This window comes from Taudactylus pleione, unplaced genomic scaffold, assembly GCF_031769625.1.
Source record: "Taudactylus pleione unplaced genomic scaffold, aTauple2 ptg000054l, whole genome shotgun sequence".
Lineage (NCBI taxonomy): Eukaryota > Metazoa > Chordata > Amphibia > Anura > Myobatrachidae > Taudactylus > Taudactylus pleione.
Window position 1 is genome coordinate 9,064,636 of NW_028284456.1, and position 13,111 is coordinate 9,077,746.

Below are 13,111 nucleotides of genomic sequence, written 5' to 3' on the forward strand. Positions count from 1 at the left end.
CCTTCCCTCTGCAGTTGACAGCCTCTGTCTCCATCCCATCTGCTTGTGACAGCCCCAGTCACCCCTCTCTCCCTCTGCGTGCCAGCCTATGTCTCCCCACTGACTCGCCTCTGCCTATGACATTCTCTGTATCCCTGTCTGCATGGCAGCCTGTCTGGAACAGACCTATGAATGATGTAATTGAAAGGAGTTTAGACGCAGCAGAGCACTAATACTGCACTTGGTAATTCCAGATTGACTTGGCTATTCTCAGCGACCCGTTTCCCTCTGATCCCTGGTACCGTATCGTGTTTGGTTCTGACCCGGCTTGTCAACTACACTTTGTACTCCTCCTACGTACTCCCCACTACACTCCAGTGTACACCAACATCTGTAGTAGGGAACCTAGTCTAAGGGGCCGCGACCTGCGTGTCAGGCGCAGCTAAGTCCAAACCTCATTGCGTGGGTCCCTGGTGAATACCACCGACACATTAGACTCCACGCCTCTGTACTGGGTATTAGCCAATCTTAAAGTACAGGCAAGCATCCACTATCTATCCGTGAGTTGTGACAGGTTCGTTCAAATGAAGGCCAGGAACAATGGAAAAATAGCCACTATTTTAACCCACTTTGTTAGCAAAAGGATGGACCTCAAGCTGTATTACCACTGTTCTTTAAAATAAAAAAAAACATAATGCAAGGGGCACCTACAGAGATGAATCCAGGGGTAAGAAAACAAGTAACAAGGTATTTTGTTTGTGTGTTAGGCGAGATCAGTTTTAAGTGACGAGTGGAATTTAAAGCAGAATTTTGTGTTTTCATCTTATTATTGTATGGATATTACTCCTTTTTATATTCTTTTTTAAAATTAGTATTTATTGAATTTCAAAATACCAAACATAAGAAAAACTAGATGTCATAAAACAATAAGGAGGGAGGTAGGAAGGCAAATAAGGTGGGAAGGGGGAGAGATACCCAAGTGAAGAAGCTTTTTCTGTTTTGATAAATATTGTTGGGAGGGTGAAAAAAAATCTGTACTATTTTAATGTGGTCCTGCTATGGTAACTTTCTAAAAACAATGTTGAAACGGTTTACAATACAGGTTTATACTGTTTTATAGAATTTAATAAATACAATAGGCTTCATATAAACAAAACAGGGAAAAGTGTTTCAGTTTTGGAACACAAATTTCTAGAAGTTCCCAAAACTTATAAACAGTATTTTCCAAATTGTACAAAGTTCACATTGATAGGCATAGTTACAAATACATTTAAATCATGCATGTAATGCTTAAAGTATTTAGAACTGAGGAAACAAAAACTTTACAACAGATTTTTAGAGAAAAGTTTTATCCCTGGCCTAACAATTAATGTAATGAATGGGCTGTCCAAACGTAGCATTAGGAATGGCCTCCGACCATTGATGGTTGCACGTGTGGCTTCATTCTGCACATCTGCAGCATCCAGTCTTCGATGGTTCTCTACCAATGGTTAAAAACCATTGACCATTATCACTTTCATGGACTAAACTACTTAGCCGGGACTCCAAGTCCTTTGGAGGTAAGTTGCTCTTTAATTCTGCTGTACACAGATCTGGTCAAGAAACAAAATATTACTGAAATAGCAATTTCACTGAACGTACCACATGTGCCAGCTACTGTTAGTCCTGTTTACTTTCATAACATTTTAGCTTAATCTTCTGCTGGCGACAGCACTAATGGCCACTTCTCAATGTATTAAGACAGCATAATGCTTTGCCTAGAAGAATATTTACACTGCAAGCTTCCTTTGCTGGTGTTTAGTCTGAAGCAGAGTCTCTATGGGAAGATTTGCGCTTTTTCTTCTTCTTCTTTTTGTCTTTCTTCTTTTTCTTTTTCTTATGCTTTCCTCGGGAATCATGTGAGTAGTCGCTGCTGTCTTCAGATGTTGAATCTTCAAGGAGTTTTTTCAGTTGCTCAATCCTGAAAAGTGAATGAGAATTATAATTGAGCGCATACAAAAAAGATAAAAGCTATAGCTGTAAACCTGATCTCTGAAAGAGCAACAAAAATGAGAGAGTTATGGTAAAAGTTACTTTTATTAACTCTTTCTTTGAAGCCCATAGGGTCCACAGGGAGACATTGGGGTGTAGGTGGGACCTGGAGGACCGGACACAAACAGCAAAGCTTTTCAATCCCAGGATGCTCCGTTCTTCCCCCTATACCCCGCCCACAGCCTGAGGGCACTTCAGTTTTGTTAACGAGCCCAAGGCAGGAACAGGACAGGAGAGAAGGAAGACTGGTACACTGAAGAATCACACTCTCACACAGAGAAGGAAACAAGTGACCAAGAGAAGAAACCCAAAGAACCCAGGTACATCAGGGCGGGTGCCCTGTGGACCATATGGACTTCGAAGAGAGTTAACAAAGGTAAGTTTTACTATAACACTAATTTTCTTCTTCAGGGTCCATAGGGCTCCACAGGGAGACATTGGGGATGTTCTAAAGCAGTATTTCAAGGGCGGGAATGCTCCTGCGGCGATAGGAGAACCCTACGCCCGTAGGAAGCATCCTGAGAGGCAAATGTATCAAAGGCATAAAACCTAAGAAAGGTGTGGACAGAAGTCCAGGTGGCCGCCTTGCATAGCTGTTCAGCTGAGGCGCCACTTCAGGCTGCCCACGAGGAATCCACAGAGCAGAGACTGTAGTCGGCACAGGAAGGCCAGTCTGCATATAAGCCTGTGAGGTAGTGATTCGAATCCATTTGGCCAGAGTTTGTTAGTTAGCTGGCCATCCCTTCTTGTGGAACACATATAGGACAAAGAGGGAGTCCGATTTCCTGATGGAAGCAGTACGGGCCACATAGATCTTTAGAGCACAGACCACATCCAAAGATGCCTCACCTGCCAAGAGGTCTGGTGAATTAAAGGCTGGAATTACAATTTCTGCATTCAGGTGGAAGCAAGAAACCACCTTGGGAAGGAAGCTTGGGCGTGTTCGAAGAACAGCCCTATCCTGATGAAATATCAAAAAGGGGGAGTGGCATGAAAGTGGCCCTAAATGTGATACCCTACGGGCAGATGCTATAGCCATAAGAAACAAAGTATTCGCAGTGAGCAAATTGATATCCACAGATTCCAGAGGTTTAAATGGAGGTTCCTGAAGTGCTTTGAGCACCACTGACAAATCTCATGGAGCCACAGGAGGGACAAAGGGAGGTTGTATTCATAAAAAACATTTCATGAAGGTGTGGACATCCGGTATAGAAGCAATCTTGCACTGAAACCAAATAGACACACTTGCACTTTTGAGAGATGCTAAGCGGAGGCCTAGATCCAGTCCAGCCTAAAGAAAGGAACAATTAAAAAAACTTTAAAGACCTGAGAGTCATAGTTGCGTGGAGCACACCATTGGAAATATGAATGCCAAATTCTGTGGTAAATCCTGGCTGAGGCCGGTTTACGTGCTCTGAGCATAGTCTGGACCACAGAGCTGGAGAATCCCTTAGCCGTTAGGAGGGATGTCTCAAGGGCCAAGCCGTTAAAGACAGACCGGCTAGGTCCAGATGTAGACATGGACCCTGAGACAACAGGTCTACTCGTAGAGGAAGTTGAAGAGGAGGCTACATCGCCTAAGTAGGAGGCTACATCCCTAGTGTGAGATACATAGGATAGTTGCTCCCTTGAAGCATCAGGGTGAAGTGTTTCTTCTAGGGCCTCTGCCCAACTCTCAATGGCTTTTGCCACCCAGGCCGTAGCCCTAGCAGGAACGAGTAATAGCTCCTGAAAGAGACTAAATAGATTTATGATAAGCTTCTATATGTCTATCTGTAGCCTCCTTCAAGGAGTTAGCAGTATGAATGGGTAACGTGGCATTTTTAACCAAACGAGTTACATGAGAATCCACTGCCGGGGGAACTTCCCATTTAGCGCAATCAATAGCTGGAAGAGGGTAAAAGGAACTGAACCGTTTTGGAATTTGATACCTTTTTCCAGGCATGATCCATGCTTCACTCATGTGATCAGATAGCTGGTCTGGATTGAGGGAACTCTGGTAAAACTACCTTTTGTCATTTAAAAAGTGCATTCTTAGGAGCGGGTTCATCCTCTTCTATTTGCAAAATAGATTTTACAGCTCTGACAAGAGCAGGTATCTCTAGCTTAGGGGTAGCCCCTCTTCTCCGGAGACGGAGTCAGAGTGAGAGAGGTCTGTCTTCTGCCTCCCCAGATGAGATGTCAGAATCAGATAACTGAGTGGACTGGGAGGATAACGGAGTACGTTTAGAGGATTTAGTAGGTAAAGGCTTTTCCCTTTTTAGCATTTGCGGCAAGGCTGTAGAGGTAGTAGCCAAACTCTGTACTGAGGTAGACAGCATGTCTGCCCATAGGGGAGGCAAAGGATTTGCAGGGAGTACCTGCTGTGGCCATCCCACAGGGGGAGCCACTACGGGGACCGCTCTCTGTTCTGTAATTTTTGCCAGCATCTGTGAAAAGGCCACCCAGGGTGGTTCCTGAGGGAGAGACACCAGGGCTGAGGGACCTGGGGCTGTGTGACTGCTTGCCTAAAATGGCTGCCGCGCGTCTCTGAGTGGGCGGAGGGTGGGGGAGGAGCAGCCCAGGGTACACCAGGACCGCAGTGGAATGGCGCCCTGAGCTGGGAGAGGGGCTGCAGGGAGAGAGCCGTATCCCCTGGCAGACTTTAACCACTGGGTCCTCTGGCCTTAATAATATGCCTCTGCGCCAGTATGTTAATGCCCCGGTGGTCTAGTGGAGTAGTGGGCGAGCCAGTGTCCACATCAGCGCCTCCGGTCTGTCTCCTGAGACAAGATTGCACTAATACGCGGGTCCCTGCGAACGGGGTTCCGCCTTGCCTGTCCCCTGGATTCCGGGCTGCAGTCAGGGGGGCCGGGGAGCCTGCTAGCTAGTCCCCAACAGATCCCCGCCGGGAGTACCTAGCGCATGCTTGGTGTCACAGCACCGCGGAGGGGTGATGGGGTGGCAGCACAGACGTCCAGCAATAAATCAAATAAAAAAAATAAAAGCTTCGGCTGCATAAGTCAGCCCCGTTATAATGGTGGTCCAGCTCCTTGCCGGACACCAACAAAACTGTAGTGACCTCAGGCTGTGGGCGGGGTATAGGGGGAAGGACCGGAGCATCCTTAGATTGAAAAGCTTTGCTGTTGGTGTCCGGTCTCCAGGTCCCACCTACATCCCAATGTCTCCCTGTGGAGCCCTATGGACCCTGAAGAAGAAAACATTTTTCTTATTAATTGCCATTTAGCAAGCCCACAGAGTTGCTTAACATGCAATTTGCATTTGCTTAGTCAGTAGAAATATCTTCCTGTTGCTTGCTATAATATATGATCCATATAAAGTTGTTCACAATCAGATTCAGAATCATTCCTTAATTTGGTGTACTGTAAACTCCGGAAAGGAAAATCAGCCCACTAGAGATGTCGAAACTCAATGGGTGACAGGTTACAAGTTTGGTGGCCTTGCTCTAGACTAAAAACAGTTTTGGAATTGTGCAAAGCTGGGTACACACTAAACAATGTGTGTACCCAGCGATCCGACTGACAAGCCCCCCCCCCCCTTCCCGCCGATGGTCCGACATATCGGGTGTCCAGTACACAATAGACGATCTGGTGCCCGATATATCGGCCCCTGCCGCATCCCGCTGCATGGAGTCATCAGTTCGATCGTCGGATTGAGCTGCATGTAGGGACAACATGACGATGTGGCTGACGATCCCGCGGAAGTGCGCCACGGCCGACATAGTGGGTACACACTAGACGATTTGAACGATTTGTCGTTCTGATCCGTCGGAATCGGGTAAATCACTCAAAATATTGTTAAGTGTGTCCCCAGCTTTAGGCCCTCAAGTTACCTTACTCCACAATAATGAGATGTCTAGATGATCGACATTGACGGGAGTTCGACAATGAACATGTTAACATCCACACGTGAGATAGGGCCTGGGGTGGACGCAAGTAAAACATCAGGCACAAGTGCCCAACATTTTACTTATGTGCATGCGTCACAGAAACACTGCACATGCTTCCGAGATGCAATGCGCATGAGTCCCGATGGTTAAAGCCGTCGGACACAGATGGGAAATGCATGGAGTTCCGTGGGCATTTCTGCAGACAGCCCATTGGCTGCAGCATTCGCATAATTTTGCAGTAGTGGCTGCGACAGAAGGTGCAGCTGCTACTGCTTAGCGTCCACCTCTGAATCAGGGCCATAGTGTCAACATTGTGACTGTCGACAGACACAATGTCAACATTCAATTTTTTTGATTTTAGGGTTAGGTTTAGGTTGCATGGTCAACATTCTGGCAATGTCAACATACTAAAAGTCAACATTTTCTACCATACCTAATGTCTATTTCTAAGTACAATCTATTTTCAGATATTTAGTTAGTTCAGCTTTGCGGGCGAGATGCATGACGCATCGCTATATGCATACGATGCATCCTGCCACTCATCGCAAGCATGCTGGCATTAATTATGCTGGTACTTTCGGTAAGAGCTGTCGTTTGCGAGTAAGTTACTTACGGGTCTATGACCCAGAAGTCCCCCTGGCGTCCTTCTGCACGCGTGTCGCGAGGAGAGATGGGAGGGATCCGGTTGCATCCCCCTCACATTTTGTGCCTATAGAAGCCCATAGGCTTCTATAGGGTATCGCCATCTGAAGATGGCGTTACCCACCGCTTCCATGTGATGCATTCAGGGCTTGGTGCATATGAGAAATGCACAATGACTGTTTTTGAGTAGCATGCTAACAGCTGAGAGACTTTATATAAAAAAAATAAAACTGAATAGTTGTTGGTGGTGTACATACATCAGGCAGTAAACAAATGCACAAAGTGCCGGTTGAAAACCAAATGGGAAGGGACACTGCACAAACCTTTGCTGCATCACACATATTATACAAAACACAAGAAGCTGAAACCAAACATTATCATTGTTACATAAATCTGGTAGAAGTCTAAATAGGTAGACAGTATGGACTGTGTGACAGTATGTAATAAACTTCTTAAGAGTATTCCTAACATTATAACAAATCCTATACAGTATAGTTCACCTTTCCCCAAAATGTAACAAAATATTGTATTACCTCATTTGTTTTTCTTGAATCTCTTTCTGTTTTATTAAGCCATACATTGGGTCTTCATGAGCCTACAAAAACAATAAACCCATACAACAACAGTCAATAACCAAATGTCCCATCTTAAAGCAAAATATATAAATAGTACAGCCATGGCCAAAAGTTTTGAGAATGACACAAGTATTGGTTTTCACAAGTTTGCTGCTTCAGTGCTGTTAGGCCTATTTGTCAGATGTTACTATGGTACTGTATACTGAAGTAAAATTACAAGCATTTCATAAGTGTCAAAGGCTTTTATTGACAATTACATAAAGTTTATGCAAAGAGAGAATATTTGCAGTGTTGACCCTTCTTTTTCAAGACCCCTACAATTCACCCTGGCATGCTGTCAATCAAATTCTGAGCCACATACTGACGGATGGCCGGCCATTCTTGCCAAAACAATGCTTGGAGTTTGTCAGAATTTGTGGATTTTTGTTTGTCCACCCGACTCTTGAGGATTGACCACAAATTTTCAATGGGATTAAGGTCTGGGGAGTTTCCTGGCCATGGACCCAAAATTGCGATGTTTTGTTCCCCAAGCCACTTGGTTATCACTTTTGCCTTATGGCAAGGTGCTCCATCATGTTGAAAAAGCAATTGTTGATCACCAAACTGTTCTTGGATAGTTGGTAGAAGTTGCTCTTGGAAGATGTTTTGGTACCATTCTTTATTCAGGTCTGTGTTCTTAGGCAAATTTGTGAGTGATCCCACTCCCTTGGCTGAGAAGCAACCACACATGAATGCTTTACTGTTGGCATGACACAGGACTGATGGTAGCGCTCGCCTTTCCTTTTCCGGACAAGCGTTTTTCCAGATGCCCCAAACAAATCTGAAAGGGGATTCATCAGAGAAAATAACTTGTCTCCAGTCCTCAGCAGTCCAATCCCTGTACGTTTTGCTGAATATCAGTTTGTCCCTAATGTTTTTCCTGGAGAGAAGCGGCTTCTTTACTGCCCTTCTTGACACCAGGCCATCTTCCAAAAGTGTTAACCTCACTGTGCGTGAAGATGCACTCAAACCTGCCTGCAGCCATTCCTGAGCAAGCTCTGTACTGGTGATGCCCCGATCCCGCAGCTGAGTCAACTTTAGGAGACGGTGCTGGCGCTTGCTGGACGTTCTTGGGTGCCTGAAGCCTTCTTCACAACTATTGAACCTCTCTCCTTGAAGTTCTTGATGATATGATAAATGGTTGATTTAGGTGCAATCTTACCAGCAGCAATATCCTTGTCTTTGAATTCCTTTATGTGCAAAGCAATGATGACTGCACGTGTTTCCTTGCAGGTAGCTATGGTTAACAGAGGAAGAACAATGATTTCAAGCTCCACCCTCCTTTTAAAGCTTCCAGTCTGTTATTCTAACTCAATCAGCATGACATAGTGATCTCCAGCCTTGTCCTCGTCAACACTCTCACCTGTGTTAATGAGAGAATCACTGACATGATGTCACCTGGTCCTTTTGTGGCAGGGCTGAAATGCTGTGGAAATGCTTTGGGGCTTAAGTTCATTGTCATGGCAAAGAGGGACATGGAAATTATCTGCAATTCATCTGATCACAATTCATGACATTCTGGAGTATATGCAAATTGCCATCATAAAAATTGAAGCAGCAGACTTTGTGAAAACCAATACTTGTGTCATTCTCAAAACTTTTGGCCATGGCTGTACATGCTTGGGTAGTAAACAGCAAAATCTGGGTATATAAATAGAGTAAACAGAACAAATATTTAGTCAGCTGTCTAATTTTAAAATAAATTATTCAAAATCGATGGCTCTTAATATCACAGCCTCCGCGGAGACTGTTTCAGCTCTTAGCTCCTATTTTCCTTTCAAATGGTGCCCTCCCATATACAGTATTTAGGTGTACAGATACCAAACAGACTTAATCAGCTGTTTGTTTTAAACCACACCCCCATGCTTAGCAAGCTTCGCAGGGACTTGACCCAATGGCTCCCATTTTCATGGTTAGGTCGGATTAACATAATTAAAATGAATGTGCCCCCCAGACTCCTTTATCTGTTTGCAACAATTCCTATAGAGCTCCCACCTCGCTTTCTGTCCAATGTACTGTACATAATGTTATTCGTGAGTTTGTATGGGGTGGCAGACGACCTAGGTTTAAACACCAGATTCTCTTTCGACAGAAATCCCAGGGTGGCAGACTGCTTCCTATGATCTCTGCTTACCATCAAGCGACAATGTTAAGCAGAATCCTGGACTGGACCAGGAGTCCTGGGGAAAAACAGTGGGTGGATTTGGAGTTTTTTTCCACAAATCTCCAATTACAAATTCTACCGTGGTGTTCTAAGGTGTCTCACTCGGACCATCCAACAGTGGGTCCTCTCTATCACTGTGGAGGACGCTGCGCGCAAAACCTGGTGTTTCCTCGGTTGTGTCTCCACTTACACCCATTGTACATAACCCCCTTTTTACCCCTGGGATTTCCAGACGTGGTCAAAGGCAGGTATTACTAGAATGGGCCACTTGATTTTGAGTGGTGTGTTTAAGTCTTTTAGAGATTTGCTGGCTGAATCAAATTTAGGCACTCACGATTATTGATTCTACCTACAGATCCGCCACTTTGCTTCTTCTCTGGGAGGTCTTGCTAAATTCAATAGACATGACTCCTTTTGAGACTATGGGCCAAATGTAATAGGGTGAGAGTTTAGAAAAGTGAGAGTTTCTGACAGTTTTTAAACTTTGCCAATGTAATAGAGTCCAAAAACAAAGTAACAGCGCGAACTTGCATGTTTTTTTAGACTTAAAAAACTCTCCCGATTTAAAATCTCATTCAGATGTTTTCCCATTTTGAAGATAAAACTCAACCAATGTGAGAGTTTACTGCTAAACTCTCAAATTTTCTAAACTCACACCCTATTACATTTGGCCCCATGTGTTCTCATCCTAATGCTCCTGTTCATGTAATTTCCGGCATATATCAAATACTTCTGACATCCCATCTACCTGATAGTCCGGCATTCCAAGATGTTTGGGAACGGGAGTTTCATTCTAGTGGTATACAGATTAATTGGGAGAAAGTGTATCAGACTACTAGTACCTGTTCTTCAAGTCTGGAAGTTGTGAAAACACAATATAATGTATTGTGGAGGTGGTATCGTTGCCCGGTTACATTACATAAATTTTCTCCAGGAGTGTCTCCGCTCTGCTGGCGATGTCACCAGGATAGGTGTTCGTTATTCCACATATGGTGGGACTGCCCACTGATTGTCCCGTTTTGGAGAAAGTTTATAGCCTTGGCATCAGAGATTCTGGGCCAGATTTTTGGCTCATCGCACTTCTAAATATAAAAAGTCTTTACTCAAACATCTGAATAATGCAGCCAGAGCGGTGATACCAGTCCGTTGGCGCTATTCTGTACCTCCCTCACCCTATGATTGGTTCCAACGCATAGATTTTTTTATGTCAATGGATTACATTTTTTATTCGACCCCCAAAAAGCATTCTGATTATGTGACACTATGGTCTGGTTGGATGGACTTTAAATATTCTTCTTCCTACAGGGATTTGATACCCCGAGACCAATTATAAGTAACTGTTTTCATAAGCTATAATATTTAGCTTTGGTTATACATTTTCCAACTAGACCTCGAATGGCCACATACTTTTGTTTATTTTTATTATATATTGGATATCTGTGTTCTGCTATATATTATTCATTATGCCCCCCCCCCCTTCCTCCTTTTTTCCCTTGTGTATGTTGTTTGTCTCGCATTATGTCTATGTTTTTGATTGTATTATTTTTTGCAGTTTTATGGATATATGCAAATTGGATGTCGCACTGGTATCTTTTTGTGTATCTTGTTTATTATATCGAATGGCATACTTTGTTCAGTATTTCTTTTTCGCTTTTCTGCTATTGTATATGTTTATTGAAAAACAAATATGAAAATAAAGAATTTATAATAAAAAAAAAAAAAAAAGAATGGATGGAGACAACCAGACATAATAAAGTAACTGATATTACCAGACTCGAACTTTGTTTTGGTAGAAAATTTTTGTTTTGGTAGAAAATTATTTGTAGTGTAACTAAACTGTGGGCATACCATTTCTACTGTTTATATATTTGCACTATGTAGTACACTGCTCCAAGTAGGCAGATATAGCAAAATATGCCATACAAAGTTTCCACAATGCCAATTTTAAATTGCATATCACCTCTTCTAATTTCCACTTTGACCACAATGTGTGTGTGTATATACTGTATCTCGATCGATAGACTTGGCTTACCACTCTGAACTGCTCAATCTTATGATTGCCTTTTATAAAGTAGGGACACTCGCGGTCGCCAGTTCTGTGACCGTACTGCTTACATCTCCAACCTGCAAGACAAGCAAAATGTCAAGTGCCTATTCTGACATAAAATGTATGTATACAAATCACTAGGCCATGTGAGTGGATCCGATATCACTAAGGGGCATATGTATCAAACTGTTTTTACAGAAAATTATGCAGAAACTGTAGTTTCTGCATAATTGTATGTATTGTACTAAAAGCACAATGCAGGAGATTTAACAGAAATCTCTGGCAAAGTGCTAATTAGCGCTGCATATTGCAGTTCCCATTATTATCAATGAGGACTAGATCTGACCCCTATGTACTAATCTCCAAAAAGCTAAGCTTTTCTGAGTTTAGCCCCGGTAGTTTAAACCATCTTCAGATGGTGTAAACTAGTACAAGCCTATGGGTGCTCCAGGGGCAGGGGAGAGATCTTTCGATCACTCCCCCGCAGCCCCCCGCCAGTCTGCTGTAAAAGACTTCTACAATTTGACGGGGATATAACTCTCAGGGACAGCGATTTCCACAACCGCTGTCTATGCGAGTTCCCACTTGTACATCAAAGCAGAATTATTGTCATTAAAAATTAAACTATTCCCGGCGATATGGATAGATAATAATTGCGGCTGGTCCAATATTATTAGTACATAGGCTCCTAAATGTGTGGTTTATGTTCCCAGGCGTCTCACTGATGTATGCAGGGTTCTTTAATATTTATTCATAAACCTTCAAAGCCCCACAAATGACAAACCCTAATGTAGTATTTTGCATAATTAATGTAAAAGTTGGAATAAGTGAAGTCTCTTGTGGGAGTGGATATTGGAGACCGAGTCATGACTTCGAAGTCCATAGAGTCCACATAGATACCAAGGGGATAATGTGATTGGAGTGATCCAGGCACCAACCAGTTAAGCTTTCAGCTCCCAGTATGCCCCAGGTCCTCCTCCACATATACTCCGCCCCTTTCCACAGGCATTCAGTTTTGTAAAAGAAGCCCATGGCAGGAGAAGAAAAGAGAAGGAAGAACAATCTTACACCAGAAACACTCAGAAATTAGGGAATCCGTGACCAAATGAAAAATTACCCAATGCAACCATGTGCGTCAGGGTGGGTGCCCTGTGGACTTCAAAGAAAGAGAGTTATCAAAAGGTAAGTCTACCATAACTCCTATTATCGTCTTCAGGGTTCATAGTGATCCACAGGGATACCATGGGGATGTCCTAAAGCAGTCCCCCTAGGGTAGGAAGCATCCTGACAGGCAAAAGTATCAAAAGGCGTAGAAAAACCTATGAAAACTGTGGACAGAAGACCAAGTGGCTACCATGCATAATTGCTCAGCAGAGGCAACATAATGAAACGCCCACGATGGTCTCAAAGACCGGGTAGAATGTGCTGTCACCGTGTTTGGAACAGGGGAATCAGCCTGCGTGTAAGCCTGAGAGATAGTCATACTTAATCGAAGGTGGATACCATTGACCCCAGGAATTGCATGGCTGATAGAATGGATACCCTTAGATTGCGTACTCGCAACGATAGGGCCACAATTTTGTCCTCTGGCAGAAACACTCTTTGTGCTTGAGAATCCAGAAGTGCCCCCCATATGTACCATCCGCTGTGTTGAAGAAAGAGAGGATTTCTTCCAATTGATGATCCAGCCATGCGTCTGTAGGCAGGCAATGTTCAGTTGGAGATGATGTTCTAGAACAGCTGGA

General features: G+C 43.6%; 1 protein-coding gene across 4 annotated transcripts in view; it reads right to left on the minus strand.

Moving 5' to 3' along the window:
• Positions 1-1,078: 1,078 nt before the first annotated feature.
• Positions 1,079-13,111, minus strand: part of RP9 (RP9 pre-mRNA splicing factor) — a 30,160-nt gene continuing 18,127 nt past the window's right edge. For 3 of the 4 annotated variants that reach the window (XM_088464332.1, XM_088464345.1, XM_088464338.1), the window contains 3 exons: positions 11,352-11,443; positions 7,075-7,136; positions 1,079-1,939 (listed from right to left, as the gene is read on the minus strand). In XM_088464332.1, coding sequence (XP_088320458.1) covers positions 1,777-1,939; positions 7,075-7,136; positions 11,352-11,443 — 317 coding nt within the window. In that variant the 3' untranslated portion in view covers positions 1,079-1,776. The remainder of the gene's footprint in view (positions 1,940-7,074; positions 7,137-11,351; positions 11,444-13,111) is intronic. The other variant, XM_088464352.1, reaches the window with a different exon arrangement.